At 43.3% G+C, this 16980-nt stretch overlaps 1 protein-coding gene and 1 long non-coding RNA gene across 8 annotated transcripts in view; one reads left to right on the top strand and one right to left on the bottom strand.

Moving 5' to 3' along the window:
* The window catches only part of LOC128419256 (uncharacterized), a 46394-nt gene that overhangs the window by 14378 nt on the left and 15036 nt on the right, over nucleotides 1-16980 (top strand). The window lies entirely within an intron of this gene.
* On the bottom strand, nucleotides 321-16956 carry LOC128419113 (glycine N-acyltransferase-like protein 3). Of its 7 annotated transcripts, none has more exons than XM_053399462.1 (8): nucleotides 15694-16052; nucleotides 14566-14673; nucleotides 10944-11064; nucleotides 7700-7845; nucleotides 7468-7575; nucleotides 7115-7241; nucleotides 6545-6665; nucleotides 3974-5853 (listed from the first exon to the last, which is right to left on the bottom strand). In XM_053399462.1, exons 4-8 carry the CDS (start codon nucleotides 7775-7777, stop codon nucleotides 5433-5435), a joined length of 855 nt encoding a protein of 284 aa, XP_053255437.1. In that variant the 5' UTR covers nucleotides 7778-7845; nucleotides 10944-11064; nucleotides 14566-14673; nucleotides 15694-16052; the 3' UTR covers nucleotides 3974-5432. The 7 variants fall into 7 exon arrangements, with proteins under 7 accessions (XP_053255493.1, XP_053255437.1, XP_053255456.1 ...); XM_053399481.1 differs by having other exon boundaries at nucleotides 15720-16052; XM_053399518.1 differs by lacking the exons at nucleotides 3974-5853; nucleotides 6545-6665 and adding an exon at nucleotides 321-1095.

Below are 16980 nucleotides of genomic sequence, written 5' to 3'. Positions count from 1 at the left end.
AGAATTAATAGGATGTTTCAAATAAGAGCCTGAGGAGAAGCAGAGGCTTTAGCTGCCGGGTGCTACTATCAATGCCCCAACCCCACATGAATTCACACTTCCTCTGAGATGACCTGGAAGCCCAGCCAGCCTCTCTCTCTTTTTTCCACAACAACCCTGTGAGGTACATTAAATTAAGAGACAGTAAGGTGTCCAACTCTACTTAGCAAATGAATACAGTCAGTTCTCCTTTCTTTGGATGACTGCCCCCACTCTTGTACAAGTTAAAACCCAGTGCATTTACTGCAGCCATGACTGAAGAATAACTGAGCACTGGAGTCTTATCAATTAATATATATTTCATTAAATATTACATAATTTCACTTATTATATAACAAATTATTATATTTCCTTATACTGCTCTTCCTTTAGCAAGTTCAGAGTAGCTTCCTTGGGGGAATCCCAGTGGTCTTACTTCCAGACACTGCTTTGATCCATCATTCCCATGCTCAGTTAGGTCCTTCTATAGCAATGAGAGAGAGAGAGAAAAGGTCCGTGTAGAAGAAATGCAGATAAATTCAGTAACAGTTATTCCCATTTATCCTATCCCCCTGTTTCCTTTCTCTGTGTTCATTTTCTTCTTCCTTGCTTCCTTCCTTCTGGCCGAGAACGTGCTGGCCTTGAAAGCTGAGAGCCGTGGGACAGACTCGCCTCCAGATGGATCATTTGCTTAAGTTGACCGTAAAATTGTGTCTGCTCCAGTGCCGCCATAGTGGCGCTGGAGGGAGCCTAGCCCATTCCAGCTGTTTGGCACAGTGGGTGGAGAGGGCATGCAGGATGCCAAGTTAGGACTCCCTAGAGGGTAGGCATGGTTCAAATGCCTCCCTTTCAGTCTGTGGCATGAATATTGCCTCTGAGAAGAGCAACTGAAGAGGAGTCCCTGCTGCTTTGACATCATTGCCGTTTGGAGAATTCCTTCATTCATATAGTGGACGTTGTTCTGTGGTGGGAGGCAAGAACTCTGGACAGATGCCAAGGCCTACCAGCTGGTCTCCACTTGCAGTTCCGGCCCCAGTTTGTCTGCAGTCTGCCCAGGGCTTCTCCTAGAAACAGCTTCTGCAAGTTGGATGGAAGAATAAATGCTTGTTTAGAGCACCAAGGTGGTCTAGCCCCAGTTAACATGGTAGTTGCTTTGTGCCAATTTGATTTGCAAAATCAACCAACCAGGATAAATAGTTCTTAAAGCCAGGCTTTATGTGGCATTCCATTCTGTTTATTTTTGAACTGTATGCGCCTTTAAAACTTGTTTGGTTTTGTAATGGCTATTGGTGATAAAGTAAATTGATTAACTGCATAGTCCAAGAGATGATTTACTACTGAACAGGGATGCCAACAGGATTTTCTGGGACCAGTATACTGTGTGGGGATTCAGCCCTCTGCTGCACATGCAAAAGAAGACACATATGTGAACATAATTTGCATATAGTGTATATCATATGCAGATTTGTTCCCTTTTTTGCAGGTAGGTCTGAAACATATAAGGGATCACACACAGAAATAAGAGGTCTGACTGACAAAATATCAATAGGGGAAGCTTTCCCTATAACTGTAGTTCCATACCAGTAAAAGTTTGCTCTGTTTAATATCCCTCTGCAACATAGCTGGTAGAGACATGAGAGAACTGCTCTCCTCCACAGCCAGCCCCAAACCATGCAAATCAAGTTTCATGAGTTGTAAACTAGTTATCTCACTGTAGGTCTTCGTCTGCTGATTTTAGGATAGCAAAACTGCATTCAGCGCAAGCTCAAACTAGTATTGTGGATGGATGGAGTCAAAAGCGATTTAAGATTTAGGCAATTCTGTTCAGATGCTCATGTCTGGATAGCAAGATTTAAATAGGGGGGAAAGCAAGCAGAGTATTAATTTGTTGTAGTTATTTATTAATAATTACACCATTTTTTTTCTTTTTTTGAGCAAACAGGATTTGAAATCCCTACTCAGCCATGAAGCTCATTTGGTGCCCATGAACCAGACACTGTCTCTTAGAATAACCCACCTCACAGGAGAAACATGTACCACCGTCAAGTGAGCTAGCTCAGGACTGAGTTAATACAACTGAAGTGGTCCTCTCTGCCTGCACCTAGGGAGTACATCATCCCCCTTGGCCCCAACTAGAGCTGGAGATGCAGCCTGTTATATAAACATGTGAAAATTGTGAGCTATCTGTGTCCTTTAGCTATTTCAGCAACTAAATGTCTGCTTTGTTTACTATTGTTGTGGATGTACTACAGAGAGGTCCAAGACCAGATGGGGAAAGAGCCAAAGCCAAATGATGCATGTTTCTTGACCTGAAGTTGGACCAGTTTATTGAATCCCCCAGGCAAAGGAAAGTAGTTATTATTTAAAGTTGATCCCTAGATGGCATCAAGAACACAGCTTTACTTCTCTTGTGCCTCCAACAAAACATGTCTTTCTCTCTGCAGTGTTGGATGGTAGGTTGAGAGGAGTTCCCTACCAGGACAGACTTTGCTCGTGTGCTCAAGACGTCGATTCCATAAATCATATTTTGTTGCATTGTGCAAAATATGAGCAGGCCAGGGCTGAACTGATACTACCCTTGCTGGTACCTTTCCCGGGAAAATCAGAGGCTCACTATGTCAGGTTCCTACTGGAAGACCGGACAAATGCTAGAACGTTAGCAGTGGCAAAGTTTTTATCGGTGGCTGCAAGAACAAATGAGCCCTTTATTCTAAACAAAATGCTTGATTAACCTGGAGGTAGGCTGTATGAATTGTGTATTGATTTGTAATGATTTGTTGGGTCTCTGGACCGTAATAAAGATTGATTGATATTTTATCAGCTCCCTTCCCCATTTCCTTTTATATGTCGGTTGTAATTGTTCTCTTTTCAGTGCAGACAGAGTTAGATATATTTTGTATTGTTTATTTCTGGTTGACTTTTAACAAATGGAGTTTTCAAATGGAGTTTCAAGGCATGGTGTTCTATGTTTTATTAATAATAGTTTGATTATGTGTCTTAGTTGAAAAAACCATAAACTAAACTGAGGACATTTTTTGATTTACTAGAGTTAGTGCTTGATCATAAGAGATAATGTTGTGGGATAACCAGGCTCATATAACCAACAACACTTATGTCTAATTAATGCATGAAGGGGTTAATACCATAAACTATCCTACCAAACTTAGCTATGTCCACTTCCTCTCACCTTGGGAGGAACTATGTAATCAAGCCTTTGTTCTCTCCCAGTCTACTTGAGAAGCTCAGTGAGTGAAGAGGTCTGAACTGGTTGCTCCAGTTCAGACTGCATGGCTCTCACAAGCCACTCTTATGTTCCTATATCAGTAATTTTGGAACTTTCACCACTTTGCAACTAAGCCAAGTTTTATTGCCTGTGCAACTTTCTGAAGCAAACAAATCTGACCTTTGAAGAGTTTGTAAGTAAACCATTCTTAACTTACCAAACGTGGTCTTTTTCTATGCTAGGGGAAGAGGGAAACTTTGGAAGGAACTTCAGTTTTAAAGGTCTAACTACCGTACCTATATTTCCATGCTTTACTCTGCTATCTGTTTTGTGATTTTGAATCTCTGCTGGGGTTCTCTCAATTAAGAATGAAGTTAAAGGAGATATTCCAAGAGCTTTACCTTCTTCACTGCTTGCCAGACGCCACCAAACAGAGGATCTGGAATGAAAGTTCTGGATAATAATTTCCTGCCCAGAAGGCTACTTCCAGCACCACTCAAAGTTTAAAGTAGAGGTGGGGCAAATAAGATGAAAACTAAGTTTCCCCCATGATTAGGCAGCATGATGCTATAGCATGCCATGAGTACTTGCACATGGACAGCTGAATAACAAAAACAAAACCCATAATATAAAAAAACTTTGAAAATATAGAGGATAAAAAGGCAGAAATTGTCAGAGGCGTATAGATTAGCTAATGTTTCATGAGGTGTGTGTGGAACTCACAGGCTACAGTAGCAGGTGAAAACCTTTATTCAAATTGGCCTCAGATTAACTTGGCCATCTTAGCAAGGGAAAGTATACTCATGCTAGATTTAAACAAGCTTGGATCTAGCTCAAACAATCTGGAAATGACAAACAAACTGAAGTGCTTGGAAATCTCTTTTTTCATAAAAGAAATGCTGTAAAATATACCAGATAGTCTTGTAAAACAACACCAATACAGGCCCAGAAAGAATTACCTTAGATATTTTGGGTTGTAGACAACTTATTTCTACTCAGAGTAGACCAGTAGAAATTAATGGACCTAAGCTAGTGAGATCCACTCATTTCAATTGGTCTACTCCAAAACTACTTCAATTGGTCTTTGAATAACATTGGATACAAACTCCATGGTAGGTAGGCATATACATAGTTAGATAGAGTTCCTGTGTAAAGCAGTATAAGGCTAGAAACCTTGATCAACAGCTTATGGAGAAATAAATCGAAAAAGTGGTAAAAGGGAACAATGTGAGAAGTCTTACATCTAGTAGCGCTACACAGATTGTTGTGGTTTCATCTTTTTTTTGGTTTTGTTTGTCTTTGTAATGATTTGGTCCTTTAATTAAATGTTGACATATTGGCTGTATATATATTTAGGGATCCCCCTGATGACCTATGTACTGAGCAATGTTCTTGATTTTCTTCCTTGGAGGCTTTTAAGCAGAGGTTGGATGGCAATCTGTCATGTATGATCTAGTTGAGATCCCTGTAATGCAGGGGGTTGGACTTGATGACCCCCAGGGTCCCTTCCCAGATACAATTTTAATATTCTGACTCTAGAAACAAACTGTTGCCTATTGTGTCAGAAGGAGACCTCCATCACACCCCCCTAGTGATGTTACAATGCTTTACAAGGTATTTACCCTCTTTACGTGAGGCAAGTGAATGAATGATTAAATGGATGTGGTGCTTTAGTAAATAATAATATCTGCAGTATTGGGCAGGGGGCGACAGGCAACTCAACCAGCATTGGCATCACTGATATATGTCTGTCTCAAACGCATTGTATGTGTTTGGTGAAATTGGGCACCATATGGGAGAGATAAATATGACGAGCCCTGCCTAAAGGTGCCTCTGTAGGTATGCTTAGATGGCGATGGCATCTAAACAAGATGTGTCCAAAGTGTTGGGCTCTGCCTGACGTTCTGTTGTACAGAATATGAGTTGGATTGTCTCAAAGAAACTTAAAAAAACACTTAAGATAGACTTAAAAGAGACAGAAGGGGAAATGTGTTTTAGACTGACTGAATATCCATCAGGACTAATTTTAACCTTAATTCTTATCAGGTATGAAAAGTAGCAGCAATAGCTGCTTTGCTATGTATTTCAATTTAATTTTAAATATGTCCAGAGCAGACCACTAAATCTGGCCATGATGCTAACTAACCCTGAAGTGATGTGCACAGTTCTGGGAGCGAAAGGTTGCAGTGTATTATCTTGTGGGCTGGAGGCTTGGTGTAAAGAAAAGTGCATAATTCGTCAAGGGCAAGATGTGGAATCCTTGACGCTTCAATGTCTGTTTGCTAGGCTGGTTGTCTGCCAAAACCGTAGTATACAGGGGGAACCCACATGCGTGCAACTTCACAGCTGTTGCCCTTGTCACAGCTGCCACACAGCCTTGACCTCGGTACTGAGGGAGGGTGTAGCCATGCGTCAAACAACCCATTTGATCAGTAAGGCACCAGGAAACCAGCTGGCCTTCTTTGTCCAGGAGGCAAGCACTAGGGAAGTTGTGGATCAGGCTGTCCAGATAGTGCAGGCTCCGATCATTGCGCCCAGCACTCCAGTTTTCTTTGAGCAGAGCTGAATGAGATGAGTTTAGGCTGCCCAAGTGGAAGTGGCCACTTCTGTACCTGAAATACAAAGAGAGGCAGTGATGGCGGTTGAGCAGACTGAAAGCATCCCTTAGTATTTTGTCACTATCAACCAGAACAAAGGAACAGGAAATTGCAAGGGAAAGCTCAGGAAGTGACTCTGTGACTTTCTCCTCCTGTTTTGTGGGCGGGACTAACCCAGCACATAGCAATCAGATGTGGAACTTTGTGTTGGGTTACAATCACTGCTTACTGATTATGAGGAGGAACGTCTGAGAATTCTGATGAAAATAGAAGCAGAAATTGGTTGTGTTCACCTAGTCAGCCCTTTTCCAGAACAGAATACAGCCCAATGAATACTGGATATTTGCTGATGTTATTTTCAGTCCACAAATAATATGTAATGATATTGCTAAGAGTTGCAGAGGAGAGCTGAGGCCCTCCTTACCCCTGGACCCTGGAAGTGTTAAAATATAAGTCAGGCTAGCTTCCTGTGCTGACGTGATCACCTGGCCATTAAGAGAACAAAGGATTAAGAGGCTTGGTGTGAGATGGTAAATGGGTAGCCCCCCCCCTCAACTAAATTTCAAAGGATGGTTGTATTTAAGGAAAGTGCAAGTTAAATAAGTTTGCCTTTAAATGGGAACCAAATTTACGGTAATTTCTCCCCCTCTCCAGTCAACAGACTCCCATCAGTTAGATACCCCAGGGTGAGAGTGCACTCACTAACCGGCTCTGACAGTAGGCAGATGGGTCAGGATGCAGGATTGTCTGGTAGAAGTATGGCTTAAGATTGACACGTCTGGATTCTGCAATATCTCTGACAGCTTCATATAAGCCATCTTGGAGCCCTGCACACAATGAAAATGAGATGTCAACCTGGGGGTGAGCAATTATATTTTCTAATGCTCTGTGTCTGCACCTCTCTCGCTATCGTATGATGATAGTGTTGTGTGCCAGCCCAGTCTTTGAGCGGTGCGAGATTCCAGGGGCTCCAGGCGATTACCCAGGGTTGGTGTTTCCTTTGGAATGAGGTACAGCAGAGACTGTGGTGTCTCTGTGGCATGTGCTTTATTTACACATATACACAACCTGAGCAGTATTAACACCCCAAGAGGGACTTGCTTCCCCCATGGTCACAGCTCTCAACTCAGCTTTTGCCCACCCATTTTCTAACTACCCACCCATTTTCCATCTCACACAGAGCCACTTCCTTGGTACCTTTCAATGTCTCATCACCTTACCAGGAAGCTAGCTTTCTATTCCAGGAATGGAATAAGTAGAGCGTGAGGAGCTTTACCTTGAAGCTGAAAGGCCTTTCCCCAGTCAATGGCTTCTGCATTTTCCAACAGTGTTCGCCAGGCGTCTACATCCCAGTAGAAAGCAGTATGAAAGTTGGAGTAGCAATCCTGCTTGTCTTTCACCACCTGCAGAACGTGGCACAGTCATTTGGCTATTGACAGGACGCAGGTAGCGGGGGTTGGTTGGGTCTTATTAACGACGGAGAGCAGGAGCAAGAGAAAGGCAAAGGAGGCAGGAACAGGCCCAGCACCACCACGGAGTGCGTCTCCAATGGCTTTCCAGCCTCAGAAGCTACCGTCTCTTGGGCTTTTTCTCACAGGTTCAGGTGACGGGTTATGGGAGAATTCTTACCTCCTTACGTGGGCGGGTAAGGACAACTTTAAACTCTGGCCAAGAGTCCACCACTACTTCGTGCTGAGCTGGATTTCTACGGTTGATGTGCATCACAGCTCCGTTGGCCTGCCAAAGAAAGGAGGGGAGTTAGCTAGAGCAAAAATCCATGTTGCTCCATGAGAAAATGGTAGGAAATGCCATTTGTTAAATTGATGGGGAAAGGGGACGGCAGTAGAGGAGCGAGAATTACCGGAAGAGCCTGGGGCAGGTGCCGTTGCAGCACAGTCTCAAGCAGCTTCAACTTGGAGGGGCAGGTCAGGATCTGCATGGCTGGCCAAAGAGGGGCTGCGGGCTACGTCAGGTTCCAGGAAAGATAACGTGGGTGGGAAGGAAGCACTTGAAGGGGACGAAACGCAGAAAGAAATGCATCGGACCCTTACACTCAGTGCTACTGGACAATCCACAACCAGAATGACTTGCCATTTCTCATGAAATCTCTAGTACTCAAATTACTTCACTAATTATGTCTGTAGATCAGGGATATATGCAGTTGACTCCTATTCTGGCTGAGGAGATCGACAGTGGCTGCCCCTCATTCAGACAGTCCTCAACTCCCCTTTGCAGCTAGTTAAACCATTTCCTCATTTTTCTAGCGTTGAGGCAGAGCTGAATTGGTAGGCAAGAAGATTTGAGTCCCACTTATTTAGGGGGATGAGGTTGTCCCCTTCAGAGGTCCACAAAGACAGCTGCAGTGCTTACCTGAAGGGACACGTCTGCCTTTGAGAAGAAGGTAGCAGCCTATCGCAGGGCCACTGGCATTATATGGAATGCCATGCTTGCTGAGACAATTTATCCAGTTAAGTATTTTTTTAAAAAAATTCCTGAAGCAATAAGCCATTAACAGGCTGGTGCCTTGGCCTTTTTCCCAGTGTCTCAACAGAGAAGGAAGTTTGGCTGCAAAATGCTTTTGCTTGACTCAGATGGTCACAAGTCCAGAGAACATGAGAGATTCGGCATATACTATGACTTATGTCCAGGCTTCCATGCGCCCTTGGCAAGGAGCTGCATCATCAACTCTGAAGCCGCCCTGCTGGGCGCTCCACCCCTCCAAGCCAAAGTCGAGGGGCGTGATATTGACACCCCCCTGGGAGCAGGGGCCAACCTAACCAATCCCTAGGTATGCCCCTGCTTACACTTGGCCAAGTCTTCTCAACCCTACACAGATCTACTTTGTTTCAAGTTCAGAGCAGGACAGCTAGGTATTCATTCACCAGGGTCCCTTTCTCATTTCACTGCAATGTGGTAATGGGATGAGCTCTGACAACATGCAAAAGTCAAGATGCCCAACATCCCCAGTGAGGTAAAAGCTCCCTTTCAATCTGTTTCAGTAAGAATCCAAGAAAATGCACTCCAAGTTATACACCAGGGGTATATATATATCTTCTGTCTTGGTGCCAAATTTTGATAAGTCGATCCAGAGTACACAGTGAGATGGTCCCTGCTCCTGCCAACCTAGCAGTTTGAAAGCATGTCAAGGTGCAAGTAGATAAATAGGAACCGCTCCGGCAGGAAGGTAAACAGCGTTTCCATGCGCTGCTCTGGTTCGCCAGAAGTGGCTTAGTCATGCTGGCCACATGACCCGGAAGCTGTACGCCGGCTCCCTCGGCCAGTAAAGCGAGATGAGCGCCACAACGCCAGTCATGACTGGACCTAATGGTCAGGGGTCCCTTTACCTTTACCTTTAAAGGATTGAAGCAGACCTGAGTAACAACTAGTTCTTCCTTTTTAGAGATGAGAAAGCCTTCCATAGTAGAAGGTGATTAAGCTGACCTGGTATGGGAAGAGGTGATGGGGGGCATAGCTGAGGAAGAAAAGCTTAACTCTTCCCTCTCCAGATGCGATTTCCAAAATTGCCCCTCTTCTGTTACAACTAGGTTTGGAAACAAAGCATACTACTGGCTCCAATGTAATTGTTGTGGGATGATCTTCCTGGAAATTGCAGGAAGATGAAAGGTTAACTCTTCCGCTGGTGTGCTCTCCACAAAGAGCACCCCTAGTACTACGTTTTAAAAAACAGAAAATGCCTTTTACAAGTGGAATTGCTGGTGGGACTGTGGGTGGGTAGGGTTTAGAGTGAGTGTGTGGCTGCAGGTGAAATGTGAGCAGTTGTCAATGACAGTTTATCAGGTTTGCAAATATGCACATTGTCCCAAAAAAGATTGGTCACCATTGCCAACCTGTGACTTTTGGGAGACCTCAAAAACATGCGCAGTATATTGTGATATTTTGGTTGGCCTAATAGTATTTATTTATGTATTTTTTATTAAATTTGTATACCCTGCCCTTCATCCATAGATCTCAGGGCGGCTCACAACATAAAAATACATTATAAAAACACAAAATACATAATAAAATCAAGAACAAACAAACAAAACACAAACACACAAACCAATACCCCCCCCCCAGTATTCGAAATGCTAGTATTTTACTATTATATCATTAGACCATTGCTTGGCTGGTTGCCCATTCTTGATATATGGCTTAAGGTACCTCAAGTGATATTTAAAAAAAAAACCTATATGTATAAGAGAGGAACAGGAAACTCCAGGATTGGGGGAGTGATGGGTTTGTTTCTCTTTCATTCAGAGAGCTACTGAAGTCAAAGAGAGGAGATACTTTGGGACTCTCTCCTCCTCCCTTTACTAAGTTGAAGAATGTATGCAGATATGACACAATTCAGATAATCTCTGGGAGCCCATATAGTCCAGCAAATTCTGCGTTTGGACGTTATTCAAGGCAGTATGGCCATATACAGGGCACCCTGCCACATGGCTTTTCATGGACAGTGCCCTCATCACTATAGCTAAGTAGCCCCTTCGGCGGTGGGATGGAAGGGTGTAGCCATGTATTTGTGCACCAAGAGGGTCCATGATGTTCCAGCTGATAGGATGACCATTGCTGTCCAGGATGCAGATACTGGGGAAGCACTTCACCATGTTGTCCAGGAACCGTCGGCTTTGTTCGTTGCCTCCATGGGGCCATGTTTCATTTAGGATGTCAACATGGGAGCTTTTCAAGGTGGAAATTGTGAAGCTGGGGTCTAGCCTGGAAGAAAATACAGACAAGAACAATATAGACAGAGATGTTGGAAGAGCCCAGGAACCACCTTTGTGGCTCAGATCATCTAGTCCAACACATGTTAACACTGGCCAGCAACCTGAGTATGTCGCAAGCAGGAAACCATTTTGCTTTTGCACACATGGGCTGCTTTATGGTGTCAACATAGCCATTAATAGACAAAACATCTTTAGGAAACTTGTAGTGCCACCTTTGGTGCTTTGCTGTGCCAGCCAGGAGAAGGCAGACTTGGAAAGAGTGAATGCAAGGTTTGACCATAGTATTTTGGCTATGGAGATTCTCCAACTGGAAGCATCACAGGTTAACCAGTGCCTCAAGCAGAAAGGAAGAAAGGGGGGAACAAGGTGGACACTTACTGGCGCTGAGGCATTTTATCTGGGTTAGGGTTCAGGTAGGTGAAGTGGGGAGTTACAGTCAGATGAATTTTCTTGGTGGCAGCAGCATCTTTAGAGACGTCATATATCCCATTCTGGTTCCCTGTAGAATAGTAAAATATTCAACAATGAAGAGAAAGATATTGTGTGTGTGATTTGAGGATAGGGCAAGAAGTTGTTCAGTGCATCAGGACCACAGTAGGGGACAAAATGTTAAAGCCCCCTACCTGTCAGATGTGCAGGTGGATGCTCGTGAGTAACCAGGCAAGACTCTGACCTTTCTTTTTCAGGTTTTATTGGTGCAAACTATTTACAGTGCATAAAGACACATTCTAAAAGGGTGTTGGATGTCAATAAGATCTACTAAAGTCCTGGTTAAAAAGGAACGTTTTTGCCTTGTGCCTAAAGGTGTATAATGATGGTGCCAGGCGAACTTCCCTGGGGAGAGAATTCCATAGACAAGGAGCCACTACAAAGAAGGCCCGTTCTCGTGTTGCCATGTGATGCCATTGCTGATTTGTGTGAATGTCACTCATGCCTAGTTTGGGCCTAAGGTGTAGTTACACCCTCTCTGCCTCTGCAGTCCTGAACAACAAGGAGCAAGGAATACTGACCATTTCCCCATCCCGCAGTCTGTATGTGGGATAGATATGATGAAAAGGGATTGGAATAGCCATAATGAGCACATGATAATTGTGGATTGGGTTGGCTTCAGTCTAATCCAGGGTATAGCCCTAGAAATCAAATAAAAATATATTCAAATGTTACCACACTGCCTAGCTACCTTTTATTTGCCATTTAAAAATTCACAGCCAAGGTGCGAAAAGACAGTTAGAAGGGACCACATAGGTAATCTAGTCCAACTGCCTGCAATGCAGGGATCTTTTGCCCAACATGGAGCTTTGAACTCGTGACCCTGAGATTAAGAGTTTCATGCTCTACTGACTGAGCTATCCCAAGTTTATTATCTTATTTTTTCTATGCTTGACTATTTCAGTTCTTTTCTTTCTATTTTCTTGGTGTCCTGTTCACCCAGACTTCTATTCTTAATTCAGCTGCTTGTGTGGTTCCTCCCATGTTTTGGTTTACCTACATTTCCTTTTGGTTACACTCCAGTGACTTCCTTTTCGTTAAAGGATCTCTTTGAAGTGATCACATACATAGCTCTTTCTTTCTTTTTTCTTCCTTTGCCTTCTCATTTCCACTCACTGATATTCTTCACCTCCTGGCTAAAACTCCACGTACTCCTTGATTTCACAGTTCCAGCTTTTCTCTCTCTTGCTTCACATTTCCTCCGGAAACCATCATGGCCTCCCAATATTCACATTGCTCTTTCCTTGCAAATGTTGAAGTAGCAGGTGAAAATGCCTCCCTCTTCCCAAATCTTTAACCACTACTTTCTCTATCCTCTTCACGTTCCTTTTGAGTCCCTCCCTCCTTCTCAATGGGCTTCTGCTTTTTGACTTCATTTCTCAACAGCACTTAAGTGTGTGAGACACTTTATCAGGGGCATCACATCTCGTTTTGCCATCTGAGGTGAAACCGGAAGTGTCACTTTGCCACTGCCACCACCATCCACTGGCAGAGAAGAGGCACAGGTATTGGTACTGAATTTGGGTGAGAGCATGCTGGTGGGGGTGAGATCTCACTCCACAAGACTTTGTGCAGTTTTGACAACATCTCACTGGAAATCAGCACTGGGGCAAGCGAGGGTACCACCTTCGGGCATCCATTGCCTCACTCCGCCTGATGGCTGTGCTGGTCCGTCACTTTATATTCAGTGGAGGCTGGTATTTCAGGGTGAATGGGGCCTGCTTCATCAAGCGCTATCTGCCCACAGCCAGCTCCTCCCACCTGCTTTTTATTTTCATGCAATCTGTGGGGGGGGGGCACTTCTATCAGCTTCCTCCTCCTCAGTCTCAGTTTTGCCTCTTGTAGAAGGCAAATGCTGCCTATTATGGGTTCTGGATCCACCTATGTTGGTCTCCCTGCCTTCTGCCCTACCAGTTCCAATGAGAACCAGCCACCACAGTTTACATTAATTACAGTAATGTCATTTTAAAGGGGGGGGGACTCTCTCATCTCATAACTTTTCCCTTAGAAAGAACTGCCTTTTACCATAGAGACGAAAGTTTTGCTTCCAGTTGACAGCATCTGTGTCCAACAACAGTCTCCGGTACACATCAAGATCCCAGTAAAAGGCTGCATATATGTTTTTATACAAATCTTTATTGTCTGCATCGGCCTAAAAGAGAGAGAGATGGAACTCATTATATAGGCTCCCTGCCGTGCTCTTCTCTAACCAGTTCTTCTCAGGTTGACAACTTTATTCTGGTAAGATTCCTGTGCTTTTAACTGCCTCCTGACACTTTATCAGATAAAGCTTTTCCTGATGTTGAGATGAAATGATGAGTGAACTTTCACCTGTGGGTCATTCCATGTCATGTCAATGCAGTCATGTCACCCACTGTCTCGGATTTTGATGAAACTTGGTGTATACCCTTCCCTTATGGTTGAAAGAAACCCCCTTAAATTTCCCCCCTCTATCTCAAACGGTTTTGATTTTATAGCACTTCAAAGTTTCGTGAAATCTGCATTGTCTGTCCCTCTTGAGACCCTCGTGACATGTACACTTAATTTTTTCTCTCCATAACCAATGATCAGATCTCTTTGAAATCTTACACAGAGCTCAATAAGAGGATGATGATTTCAGGATAAAACACACCAGCACTAAAAATATTTTATAAATGCCTAAATAAAATTATAAATGTATTTTTTGCTAGAAAAACCAGGTTTAGAAAACCTCAATTTTCAGCGCGTGGACATGATGGAACTCAAAGTTTGTGATGTTGAAAATTATTGCAAAGACATGCTCTTTCTCAACAAAGACTGAAATTTATGGGTTTTTTATTCCTTGTAATGAAAATTTTACGTTTTTTGGACATGGGCGGTGGAAATGGTTACTGGGTACAACTTTCCTACAATCCTTAGCTGTAATAGAAAAAATTAATGAAAGAAAGTTGTTCATCATAAAAATTAACATAATTTTCCCCCTAGAAGTAAAGTGCATACTTGTTTTAATTTGGGGATATTTGAATATGAAGTTATGAAAATTGGCTATTGGGAAGTAATCCCATTGAATTTTCACAATGGATTTGCACAGATCAAACAAACTTGATCAAAACCACTTCAACACTAGAAAAACTGATCTGATCATTGGTTATGGAGAAAAAATAAATGTACATGTGCCGAGGGTCTCAAGAGGGACAGACAGCCCAGATTTCACAAAACTTTGAAGTGCTATAAGATTAAAACCGTTTGAGATAGAGGGGAAAAATTTAAGGGGGTTTCTTTCAACCATAAGGGAAGGGTGTACACCAAGTTTCATCAAAATCCAAGACAGTGGGTAATGAAACTCTTTTTTTTTTTGCGTTGAATTGATGTGGAATGACCCCTGCTCTAATGCCAAAGGTGCCCTCCTAAACAAAAGCCGACATCCCCTTCGGTTTGAGCCTGGCTTAGAGGAAGTCCCAGCACAGAACACGCAGCATTTCCTGCTGACATCCCACAAAACACCTCCCACAAAATCCCCAAAGGCCACTACCTCTGTCCGTGGACGAGTCAGGACCGCTTTGCAATCTGGCCAAGAATCCACAATCACCTCATGGCCCACTGGGTTCCCACGGTTTATATTCACGACTGCACCATAGACCTGTCAAAAGTCATAGGATGTCAGAGTTGGTGCTGCAGTTGAAGGAGGCAGCCTGGGAGAAATGTGTGGGGTCTGGTGTGTCAGGCTTGTATCTGCTGCATGCCTTGAGTGGAGTGTCCTGATCTGAGTGAGCACAAGGGACAGGAGAATCTGTCAATTTCCCTTGATGTTACAGCTGAACGAGGCAGCCTAAGAAAAACGTTTGAGGAGAGAATCGGTGGTGTGGCCCCTAATTCAGATTTTGATCTGCTGCATGAATCCCACTGTTAGTGACTAGCCCTTGAATGGTATTACCTTGACTGAGGACTTCCTGTTTACCAGCTGATTAACAAAATCTAGGAGCCCACAAGGCCATGTCACATATTACACATATTTCTCACGAATCATAGCTCTCTGCTGAGCATATCAACATGATACATACATTTTCAAGCACCTGCTTGTTGAACGTAAAAACTTAAGGCATGCACCTAAAAATGTAACATATAATGATGTTCTCAGCTTCAAAATGTGGAGTTTTGGAAATATCAAGAGATGTTGACAGGAACCTGCCCCCATTCCTAGCTCTTAAACCAGATTACAAAGCTCAAGATTACCGCAACTGTCTGAGGGAGGTTTCTCTTCAGCAGCTTCTCCAGCAACTGCAACTTGGATGCACAGGATAGGATCAACATAGCTTGGGAGGTGAAAGCCGATGGGCTGGTACCAGCAGAAACAATGCCTGTGAGAAGCACCTGGGAGAGAGATCAGTTCTTTGCTGCTCACCAGAATCCCCAAACTGAGAAGTCTTTTGTCATTGAAGTGGCTGGGGCAACCCAGTCAGATGGGCAAGGTACAAATAATAAAATTATTTTTATTATTACTTATTTAACCCCTATGTCTACACCCCAGTGTCAGATGGCAAAACCCCCCCTGAGCTTCTAACTATAACAGGAAAGCCCTCGCCTTCCTTCCAGCTCAGTTCTGATAAACACAAACCTTCTCTTGTGAACTACAGGCAAGAAGCTCTCTTATACTGCTCACCTGCTGTCCAAAACAGCAACACGGACCTTTGCAGTTGGAGTCCTCTTTCCAGCTTGGTAACTTTAGGGACTGCTATGATTAGGAGGGGGAATTTATACTAGAGTGAGTGAACCATTAACATAATCGTTCCTTGTGATTGTAGCCACAGGCCTTGTGGGATTGGATCCCACGGATGCAGAAGAATTGGCTGTGTTCCTGGATAAGAACGAGGTGGGTTTGCTTCAAAAGATTGGGAGAGAAGTGCTAGCTGCAGCTTCTTTCACCAGGATGAGTTGAAGGAAATAATGGAGGATTTGGAAAGCAAGCAAAGTCCTAGCTAAAGAAGAATAGCAACTTAAACTACAGTAGACCCTTCAGTTACATACCGCTCTGAATATGCAATCTTCGGGTTGCGAAAGCAGCAAACTCGGAAGTGTATTCTTCCAGTTTTTGCTGCTTGCGCATGCGCAGAAGCACTCTGCACGCTGGGTGTATACGCTCTATCGTGCTTTCTGCGTCCGCAGAAGCGGCGCCTCTGGTTACAGATTCTTTGGGGTCTGCACGGACCACCGAAACAAATAAAATTGATAACCAGAGGGTCCACTGTAAACAGTTAATGATCATCTGAGCAATATATGATTTACTGACAGTCCCTGTCATGCTGTTCAAATGATCCGTAAAACTGATCTTGAGTATTAGCGTGCTTGTGCGTTGGCATGAAGGTTGGACTCAAAAGAGGGTTCAGTCATTGGTTTAATCATTCTGTAACAAGTCTAACAGAACTACAGAGATTATTTAAATAGGTCTGTTGTCAATTACAATTAGTGAACCATTGGGGAGGGTTTTGGTAGGGACAGGGATTGAAGTAAGCTGGTTTTCCCTCCATGGCGGCAAAACCTCCAACAACTTGCTTCTCTGATAAAGATACATTTCTCTTCCATCAGCTAGAATTGGCAGCTAGAATTGTTTCCATAACATATTGGAAAGCAAATCTGATACTGACACTCTAAGAATATGTCAAATTTTAAATAAATCAACTTCGGGCTAGCCAGGGAAAAAAACTGTACTTGTACCAGGTTTGAAGAATATTGGGGCTACACCCAACAATTGCAAAATGACCAGCAAATTGCAATGTTGGGCTGCCTTTTGGTCTTGGAGAAATAATTCGTTCTTATGTCTGTAGGATGTATCTAAGATATTTTGTGAGGAAATATATTTGGATAAATTGGATGGACTTGAAATTACATATCAACATAGAATGAATTATCTTAGATATTTTGTTTGGTAAATGTATATAAATAATCTGGT

This window comes from Podarcis raffonei, chromosome 1, assembly GCF_027172205.1.
Source record: "Podarcis raffonei isolate rPodRaf1 chromosome 1, rPodRaf1.pri, whole genome shotgun sequence".
Classification (NCBI taxonomy): Eukaryota; Metazoa; Chordata; class Lepidosauria; order Squamata; family Lacertidae; genus Podarcis; species Podarcis raffonei.
The sequence above is the reverse complement of the archived record's forward strand: the minus strand, read 5'-3'. Positions and strand labels throughout refer to the sequence as shown.